We start from the raw sequence: 22,089 nt of genomic DNA, 5'->3' as shown, positions 1-22,089 counted from the left end.
AAAACAGAAAAATGGTGGATGGTGCCCGAGGAACAAAAACCCAAGAGTGTCCCTAGCTTTTAACATGCACTTGCATATATCTGAACACAGCATAGTGCATGTGCACACACACACACACACACACACACACACAACACAGCCTTTATAGCTGTGTGGTATACTGTATACATAAATGCTATCCTATCTAGGCTGTGTATGTGTCGTATCTGCATACACATGAGCTTGTGTGGTGTGTGCCCACATACTGGAGGCATGATGTGCACACACCATCTGTCATCTCTATGACTGGCACCGTCACACTTAAGAAATGCTCAGTACAGTGGCAGAGCCAGTGGCTCCTACTGTGAAACCAGGGCAGAGACTGTCTCCAGAAGTGACCAACAACAAGACACTATATAAGAAAACATAATTTTTATTTCCATTCTTTTATGAACATATGTATGTCCTCAGAGTTAATCTGAAATGGAGATAACATGCCTCGGACTATAACAGCTGCCATGATTGGTGGTGGTGGTGTGTGTGTGTATGTGTGTGTATGTGTGTGTCTGTCCTGTACAGACCTGGTTTATATCGTGGTCTCCTGAGGCCATGGGCAACAAGTGTGGTTTTCAGGGGCAAGAAACATACACTGAGGGTCACTGCAGAGCTAGGGAGCCAGGGTGTTCTAGCCTGACTCACTGTCCTTAGTTATGAATGGTTCCCAGTATGAATGTGGGCCACCTAACCGTAGCGGACAGTTTGAGCAGGCCACTATCACACTTGGTGGTCTGTCCTCCACATTCTCAGCCCTGTGCCTTAGGTGTGGCTACTGTAGGGCCCAGGTCAGCCTGATATAGGCCAACACCAGGCATGCTGTAGGCACGCTGGAAGTCCCTGGTCTTTGCTGTTTTCTTGAATTGTCTTCACTGCATTAGAAGGTGACCACACTCGATGTTCCTGGAGATCTCCTGTCCTCTCAGGCTGGCCTAAGCAGCCGCTCTAGAAGTACTAGCTTTGTTTGCAGGTTGACATCAAAGGGTGGCAGTTTCATCAAATTCAGGCTTATACCTGTAGTACCCTCAATACTGGCCAGGACTTGATGTGTGTCCCTGTAGAGGACCAGGTGCCCAGGCACTGCCTCCATGAGGATGTGGGTGTAGTTCAGCATGGCCGCTGCTCCTACATCTTCGCTCTTGTCATACCTGGGAGAGAAAGGTCACCTGTCACTACTGCATTCAACTTTGCCTACGTCTCACACCACCTCTCCCCCCATGCAGGTACCACTGAAGTGATTTATATATAGGTGGCCTCTGTGAGAAGCAACTAGACCTGCAACTGCAATATTTCAGAAACAAGGGCTGGAGAGATGGCTCAGAGGTTAAGAGCACTGACTGCTCTTCCAGAGGTCCTGAGTTCAATTCCCAGCAACCACATGGTGGCTCACAACCATCTGTAATGAGATCTGATGCCCTCTTCTGGTGTGTCTGAAGATTTAAATAAATCTTAAAAAAAAATTCAGAAACAAACCTCCAGTCATCATTGACCTGTAGAAACCGTGACACACCTGTCTGGGCAGCAGCCACATCAATATGAAGAAGGACGTCTAAAAAAAACCAAATCTCAGTTAGAAGCCAGCATGGCACTTCACTCAGGGCCGGGCTTTTCCCCAGGGAACACTTGGACTAACCTGTCTGAGGTGGCACCAGCTCATGTAGCCGCTGCATCGCAACCCCACCAGGGTAGTTGAAATGAGACACATAAAGGGACGTGGCTGTATATGCCACATTCACCAAGATATGCCCTGTCACCAGCAGAGCTCTCACCTTGTATGGCCAAGACTTTTTATTCAGGCTGAAAGAAAAAGATATGTAATCAAAAGCATATGGTGGCAAGAACACCAACATCTTCAAGGCTGAAGGCAGAGAGTAACTGAGCTATCTTTCTGTCAGCTTTGACACTGTGCTGCTCCAAACCCACAGAAGCATCCCAAATCTGCAGTCCTCCTAACCCCACAGACAGATCACACACACACACACACACACACACACACACACACACACACACGCATGAGCTATCTTTCTGTCAGCTTTGACACTGTGCTGCTCCAAACCCACAGAAGCATCCCAAATCTGCAGTCCTCCTAACCCCACAGACAGATCACACACACACACACACACACACACACACACACACACACACACACACACACACACCTGCCCCAGCAGGAATACTCATCTTAGGATAACTGAGACTGTCTTCTCACCGCCTTGCAGAACCACAGCTAAGATAATGGTACGCCAGGCCACAGGGGACCAAGACTACTTAACTGTGCATACCTTTTGCTCCTACCTAACTTGGTTTACACATAAGGCTCGTGTCAGCGCCCCCTATCTGTTCTCTTTTTTGTTTTATTTATCTATTTATATATTTTTTGAAACACAGTTTCTCTGTGTGGCCCTGGATGTCCTGAAACTCTCTCTGTAGATCAGGCTGGCCCTGAACTCAGCTTGAGAGTCACCTGCCTCTGCCTCCTGAGTGCTGAGATTAAAGGTGTGTGCCCCTGCTAAGCCTGGCTCATCTGTTCTTTTTAATGTGCTTATAAATTTCTTTTAATTGTCATATGGAGACAGGAAGGGTGTTGAGCCTGTGCTTAGGTTAAATGTGACTTAAAAACTCAATAGCCAGGTGGTGGTGGCTTTTAATTCCAGTACTCATGAGGCAGAGGCAGAGGGGCAGAGGGGCAGAGGCAGAAGGATCTCTGTGAGTTCAAGGCCAGCCTGGTCTACAGCATGTGTCCCACCCAGAACAGTCAGAAGAAACCCTGCCTTGAAAAAAAGTGAACAAATAAAAAAACAACAACAAAAAATTTGATTAAAAAACCAACCAACCAAACAAACAAAAACTCAACTAACCAAATGACTAAAATACCTGCTGAAGAACTTTGTGGCTGTGCACAGGGGCACAGACCTAGAACCCCAGCACTGGGAAGGCCGAAGAATGATGGCAGATTTGAAGCCAGCCTGGGTTACATGGCAAGATTACCTCTAAACATAAAGAGCCAGGAAGACAGCTTAGTGCATAAAGGCATTTGCCACTCGAGCTGGTAACCTGACTATGACCTCAGAACTCACACAAAGGTGGAAAGGGAATGGACCCCATATCCACACCATAGCAGTGCACCTCTCCACTAACACACACACACACACACACACACACACACACACACAGAGTAATCTAAAATAAGAAAACCTCCATTTTCCACTCTAGATGCCAATTCAAGTTTATACCAGCTTTTGAAAGGGCATTAAACAGACCCCACATCACTGTTTGCTTCTCTTGTGTGTAAATAAATCATACAAAGCAAACAGACTTCCAAAATGGAAGGACTGGGAGGCCGACTTCAACCAGGAGTGCTGTACTAAGGTCCCTTTCAGCATGCTGGCGTCCCCAGGTCAAGCCTCATACACCCTGTGGTTGCCTGCTGAGAGCCCAACACTCCACCAAGTCCTGGGACTGGCTCAGTCTCACTCCCTCCCTTTCCCAAGACAGACTATGGTTAGTGGGGAGAGAGCAGTATTTTCTGTTGGGGGATGAATGATCCAGGTGTGCATGTGCAGAACCCAGAGGACAGCAGGTGCCCTGCTCTGTCACTATCTTCTTCCTTTCAGATAGTGCCTCTCATTGGACACGGAATGCTGCAGGATATTTGATTACTATACGTAGAAAATCTAATTGTTAGCAAAATATAAGAGCTTAAGTGGATATTGTAGTTGTCAGGTCAGTGAAGTGTATGCTGTAGAGATGATGCAGTTTGGGTGTGCCTCTAAAAGCCTCCATAGCTAAGAATGCTAAAGGATGCAAAGTTCCTGCCTATTTTAAGACAAGTTGCTTGGGAGAGGTCTTTGGAATTTGCTCTGTGATCCGAGGTAAAGTCATCTGAGTGGCCTTGAGTTACTGAGAGTGAAATGGTTGGGCCCACTGACTTGGCTTGGAGTCCCCACCAAGGTTCAACCTGCCAAGGGTGTAGGGCAGGAGATAGTGACTTTTTTTTTTTTTTTATAAACAACTGTACTTCCCCCACCCCACACCCCACCCCACCCCTTTTCTCAATTAGGCTAAGTCATAGGAATCCTCCTGTTTCTGTGCCCATCATCACTACCACAGTGCTGGAGTTACAGGTTAGCATGTGGCAACACCTAGCTTTTTACATAGGTCCTGGGGACCCCAATGCAGATCCTCATGGTTATACAACAGCATGCTTACCCATGATACCCACTCCTTGGCATTGGGAACACTGGGATTACACGTGTGCACCCAGCTCCAAGAATGTCTTTATCTTTGGTCTCTGGGTCACTTTCTGGGAACAGGTTTACACGCTTTCTCTAACTCATCCTGTCTAAGCCAGTTTGCTACCTACCTGCACGGATCTAGATTCTTTGAAACTTATTTATTTACTTAGGAAGGGTCTTATGTAGTCCAGGCTAGTCTTGGAATGGGTATATGGCCAAAGATGTCCTTGAACCTGCACCTCCTTAACAGTGGGTCTACAAGCAAGTATAACTGCACCTAATTTATGCTGTGCTGAAGGCTGACTCTGTACATGTTAGACAAATGCTCTAAAGCTGAGCTCCATCCCCAGCCCTTTCTCTGGTTTTCATGTTTGAGAAAGGCTCACACTGTACAGCTCAGGATGACCTGGAATTTATTGTGTAACTTGGGATGGCTCAAGTTGGTGTTCCCAAGTACTGCGGTTATAGGTGTGAGTGAGCCTCTGCTACCCTGCTCCATCTAGACTGCTGTAGTCAACGAACATCATCCCCACTTCTCCCAGGGTTTGCCTTTAAGGCCTGACTGGGTCTAGAAAAGCATAGCAGACTTCAGCTTGAACCGTGGTGTGTGAGCTGCAGCTCTGATCACCCCCAAATCGACCCTGGGCTCTCCTCTGTTCTGCCCCAGTGTCACTAAAGGCCATACTGTGAGCCAGCACTGATGGGTTTGACATGGCGCTGCCTCCATACTGTCACTGTCCCTACCAGGAGCATCTCTGTCTCTGAGGTTGACTTTGACAGCAATGGCAGTTAGTAGCTGTGACAGAGACTGTGTGGCCCACAGAAAGGAGAATGTTTGCTCTCTGCCCTTTAAAAAAACAGTCTACCAATCGAATTCCCCCCCCAAGACAGGGTTTCTCTCTGTAGCCCTGGCTGTCCTGGAACTCACTCTATAGACCAGACTGGCCTTGAACTCAGAAATCCACCTGCTTCTGCCTCCCAAGTGCTGGGGTTAAAGGCATGCGCCACCACTGCCCTGCCTACCAATCAAATTTTAAAACCATTGGCCTCAAACTTTCTGCAGAAGTTCACTCACTTTACTTCAGCTGAGGGACATAGTGAAATAGTGCCACCAGCTGGGGACCAAGTGTTCAAGTAAGTGAGCCTCTGTGCCCCTCTGGAATCCTAGCCCACTTGGGCCTAGCCAGCTCTCCAAGACTTCTGCCCCTCTCAGCACCCTAAACCAGGCTCAGCAGTTCCGAGTCCTGAACGTGGCCCATGGCTCCTGCTTTGGCTCCCAGGGCATTCTTCATGTCTAAAGGAGGAGAGGGGCAGAGTGAACCTTTTAGGTCAGTGGAGCCCACACCACTATGAGCTAGCTACACTCAGCCCAGGTAACCCTCCTCATAGCCTGCCTGCCCCCTAACACCTATACCACTAGCTGACCCTACCACCTTACTGAACCACCAGTCACATCACCTGTTCTCTCACCTCCCCTTCATCTGTATCACCCGTTGTTCCTGTCCCAACAACTCCCACACCATCTTCCACATGAGCCCAAGCCACAGCCTCCCTGTGTCCCCACCATTAACCAGAAGCACCAGCTCAGGCTCTCCAGCCACCCACCAGCCTGGACCAAGAACATCCTCCACCTGATCAATCATTTAGAGCCCTGGAACCCATCTAGGACCAGACACTTCCCAGGCTTGAAGCCTTGGCCATCTCTCCCATGACCCTCTGGGACAGTTAGCAAGGTGCTGGGAAGAGACAGAAGCAAGACTCACAAACACAGGAAGAGATACCGAGCAGTGAGCAGAGGCCTCCAGGGACATGGAGAACCACAGACAGCCAATTTATCAGAAATCCGCTCAAGTGACAAGGACACTCAATGATGGAACTTGAACTTAAGTGTGTACCAAACCAAATACTCTTTTTTACTCACAGACACCCACCTGCCTCTGCCTCTCGAGTGCTGAGAACAAAGGCATGTGCTTCCCTGCACAGCGAATCTATTTTCCTTCCTTTCCCCCCACAGGGGTTCTCTGTGTAGTCCTGTAGACCAGGCTGGCCACCTGCCACCGCCCAGGGCAATCTATTCCTGACGAACCTTTACAAGTGCCTATCACCCTGGTAACTAAAACCAGCACTCCAGAAAACACAGTCAAAGTGAAGAGCAGACAAGTGTCTCAAGGACGAAACCCTCACATATAGGTGCAGCCTCTGGCAGCCATGATGTTGAGGACAGGGAAGGTATAGATGATGAACCGCAGCTCCTTGTGTGGGAGGAGTGAGTATAAAGCCACGAATCCCAGGCTTGGCAGGGCCAGTGCATAGGTCCTCCTGTCCACTGCACCCAGGGGTATGAAGAGAAGGCTGCAGCCCAGGCCTCGGGGCAGGGCTGAGTAGAAATACCACAGGAGTGGGGAAGTCTTCGGGTTAGGGTTAAGGAGGCATGAATTTGTCAGAGACAGAGTCACTGTCCACTTAATGGAACTAAGAATTGTAACAGCATAAAGGCCCAGTCAGCTATGCCAAAAGACACAGCAGAGACCTGCTTAGGAGGTATGGGGATGACCGATCTTGGGCACAGCATACCCTTGCTGCTACAGTGTAACTGAGAGCCCCACAGAGGACTACGGGAAACCCTTTAGCTTTTCTTCCTTTCTTCCCAGTATTGAAAGATCAGGATGGTATGTTATCAAGTGGTAGCTATGCTATCCTTTCTTACCATGAGGCCATCTGAAGCACTCTGTGTAAATGTTTTGAAACGCAGCTACCCTGTGGACTATGGGTGTGACTAGGTGATACTCGGGGAGATGTCGTCAGAGAGTGCCAGGTGTGTGCCATAGGAGAAGCTGCTGTCCTGACCCTCAGACAGCCACCCAACCTGTGCCAGACTGGCTGGCTGAGTGGATAGAGGTCAGGGTCATGGGCATTCCTCCCCTAATACTGAAAGGATACGCCCCAGTTGGAACTTTTGTTCAGGACTGTGTTGTACCAAAGCACCACTCCTTCCGGCCATACAAGGTATCGCCAGAAATAGGAGTCCACAGCAACCGTCAGCCCTAATAACAGAACAGAAGTGTCCTCAGTAAGGAACATGGCCAACTATAAAATTCAAGCCTCAACCCACATGTGCACTGTGCTTAACTGCCTCACAAAGTTACTGCCGGCCACAGAAACTGCCAGCGGCTTCCCATGAAAGGAGTTGATGGTGTGTGACACCATCTCTCATCAAGTATCTTCCCCAGTGTATACTGCCCTCCTCCTGTCTGTCCAAGCAGCCTGAAGGACAGTGGTGGCTGCAGGCTTCCAAGTAGAAGCTACCTTTGGGACAGAAATGGCATGTTCTACTGCTGCCAAAGTTCAGACCATCTTGTTTACATCTTTTAAAAAAATGAAGGGGCCAGGCGTGGTGGTGCACGCCTTTAATCCCAGCACTCGAGAGGCAGAGGCAGGCGGATCTCTGAGTTTGAGGCCTGCCTGGTCTACAGAGTGAGTTCCAGGACAGCCAGGGCTACACAGAGAAACCCTGTCTCAAAAAACCAAAAAAATAAAAATAAATAAATAAATAAAGGGGACTAGAGAGATGACTCAGTAGTGAAGAGTGAATACTGCTTTTTCAGAGAACCCAAGTTTAGTTCCCAGAAGCCACAAGGGAAGGCTCACAGTTGCCTGTCACAATTCCTGGGTATTCTTCTGGACTCTAGGGGTGACTACAATCACGCACACATATTTTCACACACACAGACACATACATGTATATATACATAATTAAAAATAAAATAAAATTTAAAAAAGGTTTCTTGGGGGCCAGTGAGATGGCTCAGTGGGTAAAGGCACTTGCTGCCACGCCTGATGACCTGAGTTCAATCCCTGAGACCGACATGGTGGTACAAAAGAACTGACTCCCGCAAGTTGTGCTCTTGCTCTAACCTCCATATGTGCATTGTGGTGAGAACACACACACACACAGTTAAGTGTAATAAAAAACAAATCTCAAGGGTAGAGATAACAGGTTAGTAAAGAGCTTTCCTTGCAAGGGGAGGCCTGAGTTCTATCCCAGAACCCACAGGAAAAGTCAGGGATGGGTCAGGGATGTGGTGAGTGCCTTTACTCTCAGTGCTAGGGAGATTAGATTACAAGGTGGATCTCTGTAAGTTCGAGGCCAGCCTGGTCTACAAAGTGAGTTCCAGGACAGCCAGGGCTATGTAGAGACCTGTCTCAAGAAACCACCCCCACCCCTACTCACCCCCACCCCCACCCATCCCAGGTATGAGGCTGAAGCAATTACATGGTAGCTAACACCTGTCTATAACTCCAGTACCAGGGGATCTGATGCTCTCTTCTGGCCTCCATGGGCACCAGGTACATATGCAGTACACAGAAAAACATGCAAGCAAAACCCATACACACAAAATAGAAATAAATATATCTTAAAAACAAATCTAGGAACAAACCAGGTGGCTAATCTGAGGGATGACACTGAGGCTGACTTCTGGATGCCACACAATATGCACACACCAAGTTTCAAACTGACACACTTGTCATTTCAGCACCGTGGAGGCTAAAGCAGGAGGAGCTCAGATTGGAGGCCAGCCTGCACTATACAGTGGGTGTGATGGTTTGAATAAGAATATCCCCCAAGGGCTAATAATTTTAATATTTAGGTTCTAGTTGGTGGACAGTTCAGAAAAGATTAGGCGGTGTGGCCTTACTGGAGGGGGTGTGTCAGTGGAGCTGGGCTTTTGAGTTTTCAAATGAGCCCACACCAGGCCCAGTCTCATTCTCTCTGCCTGCTGTCTGCAGGTCAGGATGTACCAGGCCCAATCTTGGTTTGTGTCTGTCTGTCTCTGTCTCTCTGTCTCTCTGCCTGCTGCCTGTAGATCAGGGTGTAGCTCCAGCACTTTGCCTGCCTTCCTGCTGCCATGCTTCCTGCCACGATGATCCTGGACTAGCCTCTGAAACTGTAAGCCAGCCCCAATGAAAAGTTTCCTTCTACAAGCTGCCTTGGTCATGGTATGTCCAACAACAGCACAGTAACTAAGGCAGTAGGATTTTGTCTCAAAATACCAAAACCCCAAACTGAAAGAAATACACACAGACAAACCAGAGATGCCAACTTGCCTAGACAGAGAAGCCCTGCTGGGATGGCGTGTCGGAGCACTCTGGCCACCGTCAGTCTTCTTTGGTACAAGGTCAGCAGCAGCGCAATGCCCAGCAGCATGGCCAGCTCAGCCCTGAAGCCAATGATGACGAAGGCTGAGAGCCAGACAAACAGGGCCCACCTCCGCTGCAACCAGGCTGTGAGGGCCGGTAAGACTGCAAAACACGAAACGTACGATAAGGGGGCTCGCTTTCTTATAAAACACCCCACCCCAAGTCACTCTGCAGGGGCTGGAGCAATGATGGTTCAGCAATTTAAAAACTGGCTGTCCTTGAAGAAGACCCAGGTTTCACTCCCAGCACTCACAGGGCAGCCCACAGCTGTCTGTAACTCCAGTTGCAGAGGACCTGATGCCCTCTCCTGGCCTCTGAAGGTACTGCTCACACATTATGTGCTTAAATACATATGGAATACTCATACATGCAAAAGCTTAAATAAATAAATACACTCTAGAAGCTGTTCAGCACTTCAGAGTTTAAGGCAGGGGAATCTACAATTTAAAGCCAGCTTGGACTACATAGTAGGACTATGACACAAAATACTAAAACCCAAAATGCACATAGACCAACCCCAGGGAAGCCTGCTTGCCCAGACAGAATGTCTGCTGGGCTGGCACGCAGGTGCTTCAGGATAGTGTTCTCTAGAAGAACCAGCCCTGAGTACAGAGAGGCCTGCTCCCAGAGGAAGAGATCCTGAGCAATTTATGAGGAGCCTAGGAGGCGGGGGACAATGCCGGGGGCAGATGTGCGTACACTGTGAGGAGTCAGAAGGCAGAGCCTGAAGCTACATACCCACAGCCAGGGCCAACACGTTGGGGAGTGTCCTCGTACAGTAGAACATGAGATGAAACTGTGTGGCTGATATCCAGCAGAATATGACAGCCACCGTGGCCCCGAACTGCTGTCTCACTTCCTTTTGTAATGTCCAGAGTCCAGAAATCACACCAAGCCCAAGGACTCCTCTGACTAAATGAAATGAGCAAAAAAGTCACTGCTGTGAGTGACTCAACAGGAAACACAGATGAAGCCAGGGGCTCTTTGAGTGTCACTTGCAGTGGCAGTCAGTGACAATATGCAAGACACTACATAGGAGCTCACATCTGTACCAGAAACGGCCATGGGACCTGTTTGTGGACGGAGACCCACACCAACCACTCCTCTGACTTCCTTTCAGTCCTGCAGCCCTGGCTGGCTGGCTAGCTGCTGAAGTATGTCATGAGGACTTTTGTAGAGTCTAGGGTACAGCGCCTGCTTGCTTGTCCCAAGTCTGGCTGCAAGGCTACAGTGAGTCCAGCCAACCCCCACCCTACCCCATCCCCACCCCACCTGTGACCATGTGATGTCACAGCTCTCACCCCTGTGAGGCCCTTACCTATCAGCTGAGAATAAAATTTGGATACTTCCAACAGAGAGAGCACATAAACCACGGGGCTGGAGAACGCTGCGATCACCAGCGGCCCGAGGAACGTCCGGGGAACAACTCCAGGAAACTCATGGTGGTCGTACTGCAGGGAGAAGAGTGGTCAGCGCACAGGCTGGGCGAGTGAAGCAAGCGTCCACTCACTCGGTGCAGTGCCTCACCTTGTCTATGTCCAGCTGGTGGTACAGGAGGTCATGTGTGGCCTGAAGGTTGAAGCTCTCTTCTACCTTGGTGTAGGGACATGCAACCAGGTGGATGGTGGCTACAGTGACCAGTAGCCCCAGAAGCGGCCATGACCGCCTGCCCGATGACTTCTTGCCAGCCATGTAGAGCTTTAAACTTCATGAACCTTCACAGAGACACAGACAAGGAACACTGTTACCTTACACGGTCAGACATTCCTAAGACGTGGCTTGAGGCCACACAGGTAAGATGTGGAGGAGAGGAAGCACAAGACCCCTTGAGATGGCTATTCTGTCAACTTGACAACATCTGAAGTTAACTAAAACCCAAGCAGCTGAGTACCCCGGTGAGGGATTGTTTATTAAGTAAATCTTATGAGGCAGGAAGATCCATCTTTAACCCGGTCACAGCGTATGCTGGCAACTTCTGTAAAGGACATGGAAGAAGGAAGCTTGCTCTTGGTCTGTTTACTCTTTCTCTTGGTCTCACTGGCAAATCCATTCCTTCATTGGCAACGGTTCCTGTTTCCTCAGGACCCCAGTGTATACTGAAGACCATCTGAAGGAAACATCCAGCCTTGTACACTGAACAATACTGGACTCTTTGACCTCCCACTCATAGGCAGCCGTTATTGAGCTAGCTAGACCAGTCAGTCTGTAAGCCACTCTAATAAATCCCATGCATGTGTGCATGTTTATATGTGTATATATGCATGTATGTCTGGGCATCTGATTCCCTAGAACTGGAGTTACAGACAGTTGTGAGGTGCTGTGTAGGTGCAGGGAACTGAATTTTGGTCTTCTAAAAGATCAGTCAGCATTCATAACCAGAGTCACTTCTCCAGCCCCAACCTGTTGAAATATAATAATGCTCATATTCCCTATTGTCTCAGTTAGGGTTTACATTTCTGTGATAAAACACCACACCCAAGAGCAACTTGGGGGAAAGAAAGGGTTTATTTCATCTTATAGCTTACGATCCAAGGAAACGAAGGGCAGAAACTCAAGGCAGGAACTTGGAAGCAGGAGATAATGTGGATGGAGGTCAAGAAGGAGTGCTGCTTACTGGCTTGCTCCTCATGGCTTGCTCAGTCTGCCTTCTTATGGCACCTATGACCACCAGCCCAGGGATAGTACCACCCACAGTGAGATGGGCCCCACCACATCACCAATCAGGAAAATGCCCCACAGGTATTCCCCAACCCCGCACGAAGGCATATTATAAAGACTTTAGTGGAGTGTAAATAAGCCACAGCGTGCACTTGCTTATTCCAAGTTTGGTTGCAAGGCTGCAGTGAGTCTGGCCAACACTCCACCACATCTAACTATGCCCAGCTGAGTTAGACCCAATAAAAAGTCCTGAACTGAAAAAGTGCGACGATTGACTAATTAGGTTATAGAACAACATGTACATAAAGTTCCCAAGCTGGCACAAAACCATACTGGGGCACACTTGGGATTCCAGTACTTGGGAGGCTGAGACAGGAGAAACAAGAGGTCTAGGTCAACCTGGGTAACTTGTTAAGAGCCTAAAGCCCTGGGTTCAGTCCCCAGAACCGGACAAACCCCAGGTATGTAAATATATGTGTGTATCCCAGCAACTAGCGGGTAAGAGGCAAGAGGACCAGAAGTTCAAGGCCATCCTCAGTATTGAAAAGGATGGGGAAGAGGCCAAGCCACTGAGTGAGGCAGCAGTGTGAGATGCGTTGCTTCAGGGACTCCAACTTCACTGCTTCAACTATCTGCTCTGCAGACCTTTGAAGGAAACCCAAGCTTTAGGGTGGCTATTACCCACAGAACTCACCCGATCCTCCTTGCTCACAGCCACAAAGGGGTGTGTGTTCTGCTGAGGACCAACAGCAGCTATTTTCTTTCTTTTTTGTTTTTTGTTTGTTTTCTTCGAGACAGGGTTTCTCTGTGTAGCTCTGGCTGTCCTGGAACTCACTCTGTAGACCAGGCTGGCCTTGAACTCAGAAATCCACCTGCCTCTGCCTCCCAAGTGCTGGGATCAAAGGTGTGCATCACCACCGCCTGCCTAGCTATTTTCAAAGACAACAGGAGACCAGGGTGAGCTGGAACGCTCAATCAGGAGCAGAAACAATACGAGGGAGACATTCACCAGTACGTACAAACCACCTATCACGGGAATGGGGGCAGCTGCAGGGAAGACAGATGCTAATGGCTAAGCTCCAGGAGCCAAACTCCAAAAAGCTATACTGCTCTTCCGAAGGTCCTGAGTTCAAATCCCAGCAACCACATGGTGGCTCACAACCGCCGGTAATGTGATCTGACGCACAGAGCCAGCAGAGGTTGTAAATTCAATTCCCAACAACCAGATGAAGGCTCACAACTCTCTGTACAGCTACCGTGTGTACTCATACACATAAAAAAAACAAATAAATCTTTAAAAAATTAAAAGCTATACTCTCTGCAAATGTGGCGTGGAGGAGGAGGGTACCTCAGATTAGGGGGTACCCTTCAAAGATCCTGTCGTCCCTGTCCATTGTGATTCCAAAGCTTCCAAGGGAACTGTGGGAATCATTCGTTCAAATTGTGGCTTTAACCTGGAAGTGTTAGCTGGTGTACATGAGCTTACTTGTAAACCAAAGACCAGACGAAACTGTTACTATTTATACAGTCAGATGTTCTTTAAAATACACATAGTCCACATCTCCTCCTCCTCCCTCAGGTCACTTAAAGTTCGGAAGGTCATTGTGAACTCACTGCCTGAGGCCCCTGAGGAAATGTCGACCACTGGGGCCCCCTCAACCACACTGAGCGGGACCCAGATGTAGAGCTCTGTTTACGGATGACAGCTCCGGGCGCCAGGTGAGGAGGATGGATGAACGGTCCAGGGCCTCGGGCGAGATGTCCCGCCCCCAGGGACACGCTCAGCCCCTAAGTGAAAGGGCCATCCCCGGGTTGAGGAACTCAAAAGGCCGTCACGCGCGCTCGGAAGAACCCCAGCTTCGCCACCTCCCGCCCGAGTACACCAATCCCGGCGACGCGCGCTAACCTCTCCTCTCCGCAGGACCCCGCGGAACTGAGCGGACTGCCCACGGCAGGAAGCCGGCTGCGGAAACCGGGCCCGGAAGCCAAGTCTTTGCCCGAACTTAACATGGCCACCACTGCCCAGGCTGGCGATCGTAGCGGGCGCTTCCCGCCCGGAGAAAAGATGGCCACTCGTGGAGGGCGGGGCATGGGGACCGGATAGAAGATTACGGTTCTGTCTCATTCTCGCGGGACGCTGACCCGGGGCCTTCTCATTGGTGGCTTCTCGTGGCGAGCCTCAATTGGTCCACATCAGGCAAGGGGGATTCCTTCGGCCAATAGAAGCGCGCGGGGTGAAAGGTGGGCGGGGCCTCGGCGACGCAGTCAAGTAGCCCGGGGAACGGCCGGCGCGCGGGCCGGTGGGCGGAGGCTCAGACTCCGCCGCAGTTCTCGGTGGGTCGCCGGGCCGCCCTCCCGCCATGCACCTGCTGCTTGCAGCCGCGTTCGGGCTGCTGCTGCTGCTGCCGCCGCCCGGGGCCGTAGCCTCCCGGAAGCCGACGATGTGCCAGAGATGCCGGACGCTGGTGGACAAGTTCAACCAGGTGGGCGGGCGGCGGGGTCCGGGACAGCGGCGCTGGGGCAGGGGCTGGCGGTGGGGTTCACGGTGGCCCATCGAGCTGGTGCCACCTCCTCTACAGGGGATGGCCAACACGGCCAGGAAGAATTTCGGTGGCGGCAACACGGCGTGGGAAGAGAAGACGCTGTCTAAGTACGAATTCAGGTGAGTGTTCCCAAGAAGTGCGAGGATGTGCGGTCGCGGTCTGTGAATCGGTTGTCAGACCTTGGGGTCGGTGCAGACCACCGGCACACGGAGGAACTCCTTCGATGGTGGTGGACACCTGTCATTGGTCGTCCCTGCCTCTGGCCACTCAACTGGTCTGTGGTTTCCACACTCTCTACGGCCACTTCTGTGCGCACAGACACTGGAAGGCTTTTACACACACGCACACAGGCCATTTGGAAACGCAGACTGGAGCCCCTCACCTTCCTAGAGACTTCTGGCTTCCCTGACTAATGGAATAAGCTCCCCTTCTCATGCTGTAGGGATGGAGGGGCCTACCATTCCTGGATCCGCTGCACACCCCCGGTTAGCCTCCCCTTACTGACTAACCTTGCCTATGGTTGTAGAGACTCCCCTTTTCGCTAAAGTAGTCTCTAGGAGGGACATGGGTACAGTGAGCAGACTGGTGCTTGTGTTTCAGTGAGATCCGGCTTCTGGAGATCATGGAGGGTCTGTGTGACAGCAGTGACTTTGAGTGCAACCAACTCTTGGAGCAGCAGGAGGAGCAGCTAGAGGCTTGGTGGCAGACACTGTGAGTACCCGGGACCCTGTCTTCTGATCTTGAGTTTTACAGTCTCTTCCCAGTAGAGAACCTACAGAAGCAGGAAATATCCTACATCCCATCCCGATTTACCCCTGCGCTGCCACCATCTCTTAGAAGCTTCCAAGGAGGTCCTGTGCACACCTGACCCTTGCTTCCCCCATCACATAGCCTTGAGGGCGTGGACAGTGCCTCCTAGCCCGAATCACCTGAGGTAGTTAGTTGCTTCAGCCTGAAGTTAAGAAGTGAAAATTGGAGTGGTTAAGCCTCACTTGAGCGCATCGTTACTGTTTGGCTATCACTGTTAGTCACTGATCTCTTACTACACCTAGCTTATAAAGTCAACTCCCCCGCTGGTATGTTTGAAAACGCCTGTGCTATATTTAGGGTTTGAAACTGTCCAAGGCTTGAAGCATCCCCACTGAGCCGTGTGTGCCTCCGGGCCAGCATCTCATGGGACTTAATGACCATTTCTAAACCCTCAGGAAGAAGGAGTACCCCAACCTATTTGAGTGGTTCTGTGTACACACACTGAAAGCGTGCTGTCTTCCAGGCACCTACGGGCCAGACTGTCAAGGTACATCCCCCCCCCCGCCCCCCCCTTGGGAAGTCCCAAGCCTGCATCCTTCCCATGACTCCTCTCTGATGCCCTTGTGTTTAAAATCACAGAGGGAATTTGAACTTCGTGCTCTTTCTGTGGAGTTGGGGAACCTTGCCTCTTTCCTCAGATACGTAGCTGTCCACCCCTGCTCTGGTGCTGTGAACTTGAGCCATAGACTCCCGCATCACTGCTGACTTCTGTTTTTAGGGAGTTCTTTTGCCCTCATGAGTGTTCAGGGGAGGGATCACAGTCTCGTGACCTCATCTGTACTGATGGGAGTTGGGGGTGGTAAGCATTCTTACCTAGTCCTGGCTCCTTCTCTGAGGTGACCCTTGAGACTGGAGCCAAGCCATGTTGATCAGTCGGGCTGGATCCGGTGACAGAAGTTTCAGTTTCAGGCATGCACATGGTCTGAGCTGGCTCTTGCTCCCTTCTCCCTGATTGTATGCTGAATACAGCGTTGGATTTCTTTCTCTTGGGCACATAGTGTGTGGTCCCATAGCTGGCTCCCCACAGGTGTTCTAGTGTTAATCCTGCCGGTCCCAGGTGGTCAGTGTCTGGCTCTGGCCCTTTCCTTCAGCTTCCAGGCCCCTGTTCCCTCAGCAGGAATTGGTGCCAGGTTTAGATTATAAGGGACCCCAATGGCTTTATGCTCCAACCCCTGGGGCATGCTCCAAGCAAAGGTTTATGTCTTCCAAGAGTGCCAGGGTGGGTCCGAGAGGCCTTGCAGCGGAAACGGCTACTGCAGCGGAGATGGCAGCAGACAGGGCGACGGGTCCTGCCAGTGTCATGCGGGCTACAAGGGACCACTGTGTATTGACTGCACGGACGGCTTCTTCAGCTTGCAGAGGAACGAGACCCACAGCATCTGCTCAGGTAAGCACCAGCACCCAGAGTCTGGCCGGCTCGGGTGATGGAGAGGCTGTGGGGAGCAGCCCTCTGCTGAGGCTGCATAGCTGGGAACAGAGTGCCTCCTGACTCCTGACCCCGGTATCCAGTGCAGGAGGCCTGGCGGTATGGTCTTTCTGAAGTATCCATAAACTACCCTGGAAGGGAAAGGTACTTGCTTCTTAAGCCTTTCTGGGAATGACATGGTGGTTCAGTGCCTGTGTGACAGGTTCTATCATGCCTGTACCAAATGCCCTTGGTTTTATGACCTAGCACGTAGTTGGCCGTATTCCATATGACCTGAAATGTACTGATGACATGGCTGTCCCTGAAGGATGGACAGGTCTTTCAGTTTCCTGCCAGGTGGTTTTTGAGAGGGAGGCAAGATACAGAGGCTGAGATGTATCCGTAGTCGATCGAACAACTTCTCAGAGGGAACAAGGACTTTCTGTGCCCACAAGACATGGCTATGGAAGGGAACCAGGACCCTTGGAGGCTACTCCTGAGCACTGCCCTCCCAACGCCCTCGCTCTCATCAGGGTTGTCAAGGTTACCTGGGCAGCTTCTTTCTGAGACTTGAGGTCAGCTCTGCCTGTCAAATCAGTTAGTGGAGCACAGGCCTTGCCAGCCTCCTAGGCCACCATGGTTGCTGCCTGCACAGGGCAACATCCTCGGTTGAGTTCACTTGATGTTTTATGACTGACTGTGAAGGAAATAGCAGTCCTTGTCACTGACTAGAGGGACGCTGGGTGTGGTGACATCGCACTCAGTGTTAAGTGCTGCTTGTGTTCTTGGTTTCACTGCTCTTTGTTATTTTCCTGCCGATCTTAAAAACCTTCCTTCCTGAAGTGTGGGAGGCAATGAGACCCTGTTCCCAGAAGGGTCCTCCTGATGCAGCCTTTGCTTTCCAGCCTGTGATGAGTCTTGCAAGACATGCTCTGGTCCAAGCAACAAAGATTGTATCCAGTGTGAAGTGGGCTGGGCACGTGTGGAGGATGCCTGTGTGGGTGAGGAGCATACCGTGGAGATGGGGTGGGGAGAGAGAGTAGGGGGTGGTTCCTTACAGGGGTGACCGTCCGTGAGGTCTGACTCCCATCTGATGTCTTTCATCTCCGTCCCACTCGGGGCTGTGGAAGGCCACTCTTGTGGGGTTTTTAGAGGGACTCAGACTTGTATTAAACCAGTGTCCCCACCACAGCTGGTAGTATCACAGTACCAGGAGTGTGGCCCTGCTGTTGCTGGGCCCTTGCCCCTTTTGTGCAGCAAACCCTGTACTAAGGCCATCAGTGGAGCTGCTACAGGCTTGGTCTTCTGAGCCGCAGGTGCCCCTTGCCCAGCCTCTTCCTCTGTTCCAGTTTTACTTTCACCCTCTGCAGCTGCTTGGCCTTAGGCAAATTCAGAGCTCAGCCCAAGCTTGTCTTGAGCCTTGGGGGATGGGGTGGGGGGTTACTGAAGGAAGAGATGATCTGAGCTTGTGTGGAGGCTCAGGTGCTCACATTCCCGTTGTGCGAGTGGTGCCTCAGCCCTGCCACCTCTGCTCTGCTCTGCTCACAGCCTTGTTTTCTTCCAGATGTGGATGAGTGTGCAGCAGAGACATCTCCGTGCAGCGATGTCCAGTACTGTGAGAATGTCAACGGCTCGTACACATGTGAAGGTGACCATTGGGACCTGTGGTCTTTGTAGGCTTCTCTCTTCCTTCAACATGTGTGACTCTGATGACCTTGGTGTGGTTTCAGGAACCTGAAAGTGGCAACATCAGTGGTAGATATGATGCAGAAAGCCAGCACATCTCCATGCAGCGCTTACTTTATACATCACAGTAGCCTTAGCGTGCGCTGCTGCCTCCGGCTCCTTCCTCAGTCACATCAGTCTCTCCCTTGTAGGGAAAACTCTATATACTCCATACAGATCCATATAGAGGCTCTCTCTGTGTAGTCCTGGAGCTCACTATGTAGACCCTGCTGGCCTTAAACTCACAGACATTCTCCTGCCTCTGCTTCCTGAGTGCTGGGATTAAAGGGGTGCACCACCACACACCCAGCCTTGTTCACAGTCTTTGCTTTCCAAAGTTTCCAGTCAGGGGTTATGAGTATTTTAGGGTCTTATGTGATTCATAGAGCTTCAGGGACGAGGTTGCCACCCAGTGTCTACAATTCTGCTGGGTAGTGCAAGCAGGCTGCAATGTCCTTTCTGACACTGGACTGTGACTGTAGAGCCTGCAGTCTATGCTTAGCTGTTCTTATTTGAGGTCTTGGTTGGGGAAACAGACTGTCACTGAACTTGGGGTGGCTTTGTTCTTAAGTCCCCCGTGTCAGTAGGGTCTGCTTTGTGGTGTGGTACTCTTGCCTCACCAAAGTGGAAGTGGTCTGACATCTTCTTTCCACGTCTCTAGACTGTGATTCTACCTGTGTGGGCTGTACGGGAAAGGGCCCAGCCAACTGTAAGGAGTGTATCGCTGGCTACACCAAGGAGAGTGGACAGTGCACAGGTCAGTGAGCTGTCTGCTAGGGATGATGAACTTTCTGGAAGAAACGCCTCACCTGCCCAGGGGGTCCTTGTCCATGGGAACCCCTCCTAGACAGTGTGGTGCCAGTTGGAGCCACACTTGCCTGAGCCTCTATGTCACACCAGCTTCTAGGGGTCTTGGCTGTCACCTCCACTATCTTGGGCACTGCCAAGGGCACTGGGCTTATTATCTTCACGCTGAGATGTCTCTGCTCTGCCAGTTGAGGCCTGGCCACCAAGGTCCATGAAGCTCTCAGCACCCATCTCTGGTGGGCAGTCATGATCCCATCCTGTTGCTCTCATTGATAAATGAACTGTGAATGAGCAACTTGCGTAATATGAGGGGGGGGGAGTGTGTATGTGTGTGTGCGGTCACTTACTGAAATGAAGAATTTTCATTTCAGATATAGATGAATGCTCACTAGAAGAAAAAGCCTGTAAGAGGAAAAACGAAAACTGCTACAATGTTCCTGGAAGCTTCGTGTGCGTGTGTCCGGAAGGCTTTGAGGAGACAGAAGATGCTTGTGTGCAGACAGCAGAAGGCAGTGAGTGGCAGAAGCCGGGGAGTCGGGTGTCCTGCCCTGCTCAGGGCTGGAACTAACCAGATGCTTGCAAAAAACCTGCTAAGTAAGAAACTAACACAGAGTTGCCCTCGTGACAGCAGAGGACAGGTGACAAGTTTGTGCAGTGTACACGCAGGGTCATGGAGGAGGAGGGCTCAGCAGGAGTGTGGGAGAGGCCATACAGAGGAGGGTTTGGTTTGTGGCTTCAGGTAGGATCTGAAGGTGGTTGTGGAGACAGGAAAAGCCAAGTGTGACAGCCCCACTGATGGACATGAAGAGCAGAGCGAGCAGCCTTGTTGAGGCACCAATCCCCCAGGATCCCTAAAAGAGTGATCTGGGGTTCTGGACCCCCAACCCGAGGTCAGGGTCTGTGGCTGGCTCTGAGGCTGTAAAACAGGGTCTGCTCAGTCCTTCCAGAACCTTCCTAGTCCTTGTATGGTCTCTATGTATGCAAGCCTTCCCTCTTCATAAAGATACCACCAGTCATTCTGGACAGGACCCACCCTGATTATTAATTATCTATAAAAGACCTGTTTCTAAGCCAAGCCACATAAGTGCTAGCCAGGTCAGCCCTTCTTGAGAGAGACAGCTCAGATTGACAGACTCTTGGGAGTTAGAGAAATTGGGAACGGGGGGGGGGGGGGGTGCTCAGTGGCTAAGAGTGAGAAGAATTTCCTAGAAGCCCAGTCAGAGCAGACGGTTGTGCATCCACACCTGGGCATACTGTGGTCACCTGAGTGTGCTGTGGTCGCCTGTGGTTGCCTGTGGTTGCCTGTGGTTGCCTGTGGTCAGTGAGATGCCAAGGATGAGAGGACCTTTGCAGCCAGAGGACAGCATTGCCTACCGTTGACTCCTGCCCTCCACCTCATACCTCTTACCTCACTACTCAGCCTTGGCTAAGACTCTGGAGTGTCAGCCTAAGCACCCTAGTGAATGTTGGGGCTCACCCTGAGCTGTCCTTAGAAAGTTGCTAGGTCAGGAGGAAGGCAGGGTGCTATCCCAGGGCGTGAGCCTACCGGTGGGTACTGGGGTAGCAGTGCACATCCACCAGCTGCCTGCCCACCCAAGCCCAGCCTTGAGGCACTAACTCAGTGACCTTCATGTCTTCTGACAGAAGTCACAGAGGAAAACCCCACACAGCCACCCTCCCGTGAGGATTTGTGATGGGCATCCGGATTCAGAAGCCAAACTCACCCTTTAAGTTATTGAGAGGATACCTATAGAAAATGTGGCCCATGGACATGAACCCCATTTCTCCAGGAAGACTTCGGAGGGAGAAGCTGTGTACTCGGACACAGCTGATGCTCACTTGGCCCTTTCAAAAGCTGCATTTCTTGGTGGTTCTTACACAGATTTGTATATTTTGATATTGTTCTTTATAATAAAAATGATCATTGAAGGTCACCAGGAACAGGACGTGTTGGTTTGTTTCATTGAGAATGTGGACATTAACAATAGTCAGTTTGTACCTGTCCTGCCAGAGCTGGGAGATAGATGGACGTATGTCTTCCCATGAGGATCAGGGAGAGAGATGGACCCAGGTCTTCCCATGAGGACTCAAGAGGAAGATAGACGGACACATGTCTTCCCATGAGGACTCAGAGGGAGATAGATGGACACATGTCTTCCCATGAGGACTCAGAGGGAGATAGATGGACACACATCTTCCTGTGAGGACTCAGAGGGAGCTAGATGGACACACATCTTCCTATGAGGGCTTAGAGGGAAATAGATGGACACACATCTTCCCATTCGGACTCAGAGGGAGATAGATGGACACATGTCTTCCATGAGGACTTAGAGGGAGATAGATGGACACATGTCTTCCCATGAGGACTTAGAGGGAGATAGATGGACCCATGTCTTCCATGAGGGCTTAGAGGGAGATAGATGGATCCATGTCTTCCCATGGGTACTCAGGAATATAGATAGAGCTATGTTTTCCCATGAGGACTCGGGGATAGATGGGACCCCACGAGGACTCAGATTCTACTGACCTTGGTGGGTGCCTGGCAAGTTGACCCTGAGCAGGTGTCCAGCGTAGTAGAGGAAGGTGTGTGTGTGTGTGATATTCTGGCCTACACTGTGGTCTGCCTTGGGTAAACAAATTGTGACATGTAGCTTCAGGGGCTGCTGAACATATT

At 50.8% G+C, this 22,089-nt stretch overlaps 2 protein-coding genes across 4 annotated transcripts; one reads left to right on the top strand and one right to left on the bottom strand.

Annotated features, from left to right (window-relative positions):
* Window positions 1–396: 396 nt before the first annotated feature.
* On the bottom strand, window positions 397–14,170 carry Alg12 (ALG12 alpha-1,6-mannosyltransferase). 3 transcript variants are annotated; one of them, XM_085831992.1, is made up of 11 exons: window positions 14,032–14,056; window positions 12,820–13,054; window positions 10,995–11,182; window positions 10,786–10,918; window positions 10,206–10,379; window positions 9,375–9,569; window positions 7,209–7,312; window positions 6,453–6,676; window positions 1,667–1,830; window positions 1,507–1,582; window positions 397–1,181 (listed from the first exon to the last, which is right to left on the bottom strand). In XM_085831992.1, the coding sequence occupies exons 3-11, from the start codon at window positions 11,157–11,159 to the stop codon at window positions 956–958; spliced, it is 1,461 nt and encodes a 486-aa protein (XP_085688118.1). In that variant the 5' UTR covers window positions 11,160–11,182; window positions 12,820–13,054; window positions 14,032–14,056; the 3' UTR covers window positions 397–955. The 3 variants fall into 3 exon arrangements, with proteins under 3 accessions (XP_085688118.1, XP_085688117.1, XP_085688119.1); XM_085831991.1 differs by lacking the exon at window positions 12,820–13,054 and having other exon boundaries at window positions 14,032–14,170; XM_085831993.1 differs by lacking the exons at window positions 12,820–13,054; window positions 14,032–14,056 and adding an exon at window positions 13,612–14,000.
* Window positions 14,171–14,353: 183 nt separating this feature from the next.
* On the top strand, window positions 14,354–21,349 carry Creld2 (CRELD disulfide isomerase 2). The gene is made up of 10 exons (XM_021183492.3): window positions 14,354–14,608; window positions 14,705–14,787; window positions 15,269–15,379; window positions 15,874–15,965; window positions 16,689–16,865; window positions 17,789–17,884; window positions 18,448–18,531; window positions 19,270–19,365; window positions 19,787–19,927; window positions 21,060–21,349. Exons 1-10 carry the CDS (start codon window positions 14,486–14,488, stop codon window positions 21,107–21,109), a joined length of 1,053 nt encoding a protein of 350 aa, XP_021039151.1. The 5' UTR covers window positions 14,354–14,485; the 3' UTR covers window positions 21,110–21,349.
* Window positions 21,350–22,089: the final 740 nt, after the last annotated feature.

The sequence above is a fragment of the Mus caroli genome, unplaced genomic scaffold (genome assembly GCF_978045245.1).
Source record: "Mus caroli unplaced genomic scaffold, Mus_caroli_1 scaffold_16, whole genome shotgun sequence".
NCBI lineage: Eukaryota > Metazoa > Chordata > Mammalia > Rodentia > Muridae > Mus > Mus caroli.
The sequence above is the reverse complement of the archived record's forward strand: the minus strand, read 5'-3'. Positions and strand labels throughout refer to the sequence as shown.

Coding starts and splice junctions, on each gene's coding strand:
- Alg12 (XM_085831991.1), bottom strand. CDS start 11,159: ATGGCTGGCAAGAAGTCATCGGGCAGGCGGTCATGGCCGCTTCTGGGG. Junction 10,380..10,785: donor ATTTTATTCTCAGCTGATAG/GTAAGGGCCTCA, acceptor CATTTCATTTAG/TCAGAGGAGTCCTTGGGCTT. Junction 7,313..9,374: donor AGCAGGGCTTCTCTGTCTAG/GCAAGTTGGCAT, acceptor TTCTGTTATTAG/GGCTGACGGTTGCTGTGGAC.
- Creld2 (XM_021183492.3), top strand. CDS start 14,486: ATGCACCTGCTGCTTGCAGCCGCGTTCGGGCTGCTGCTGCTGCTGCCG. Junction 18,532..19,269: donor CGGCTCGTACACATGTGAAG/GTGACCATTGGG, acceptor CCACGTCTCTAG/ACTGTGATTCTACCTGTGTG. Junction 19,928..21,059: donor TGTGCAGACAGCAGAAGGCA/GTGAGTGGCAGA, acceptor GTCTTCTGACAG/AAGTCACAGAGGAAAACCCC.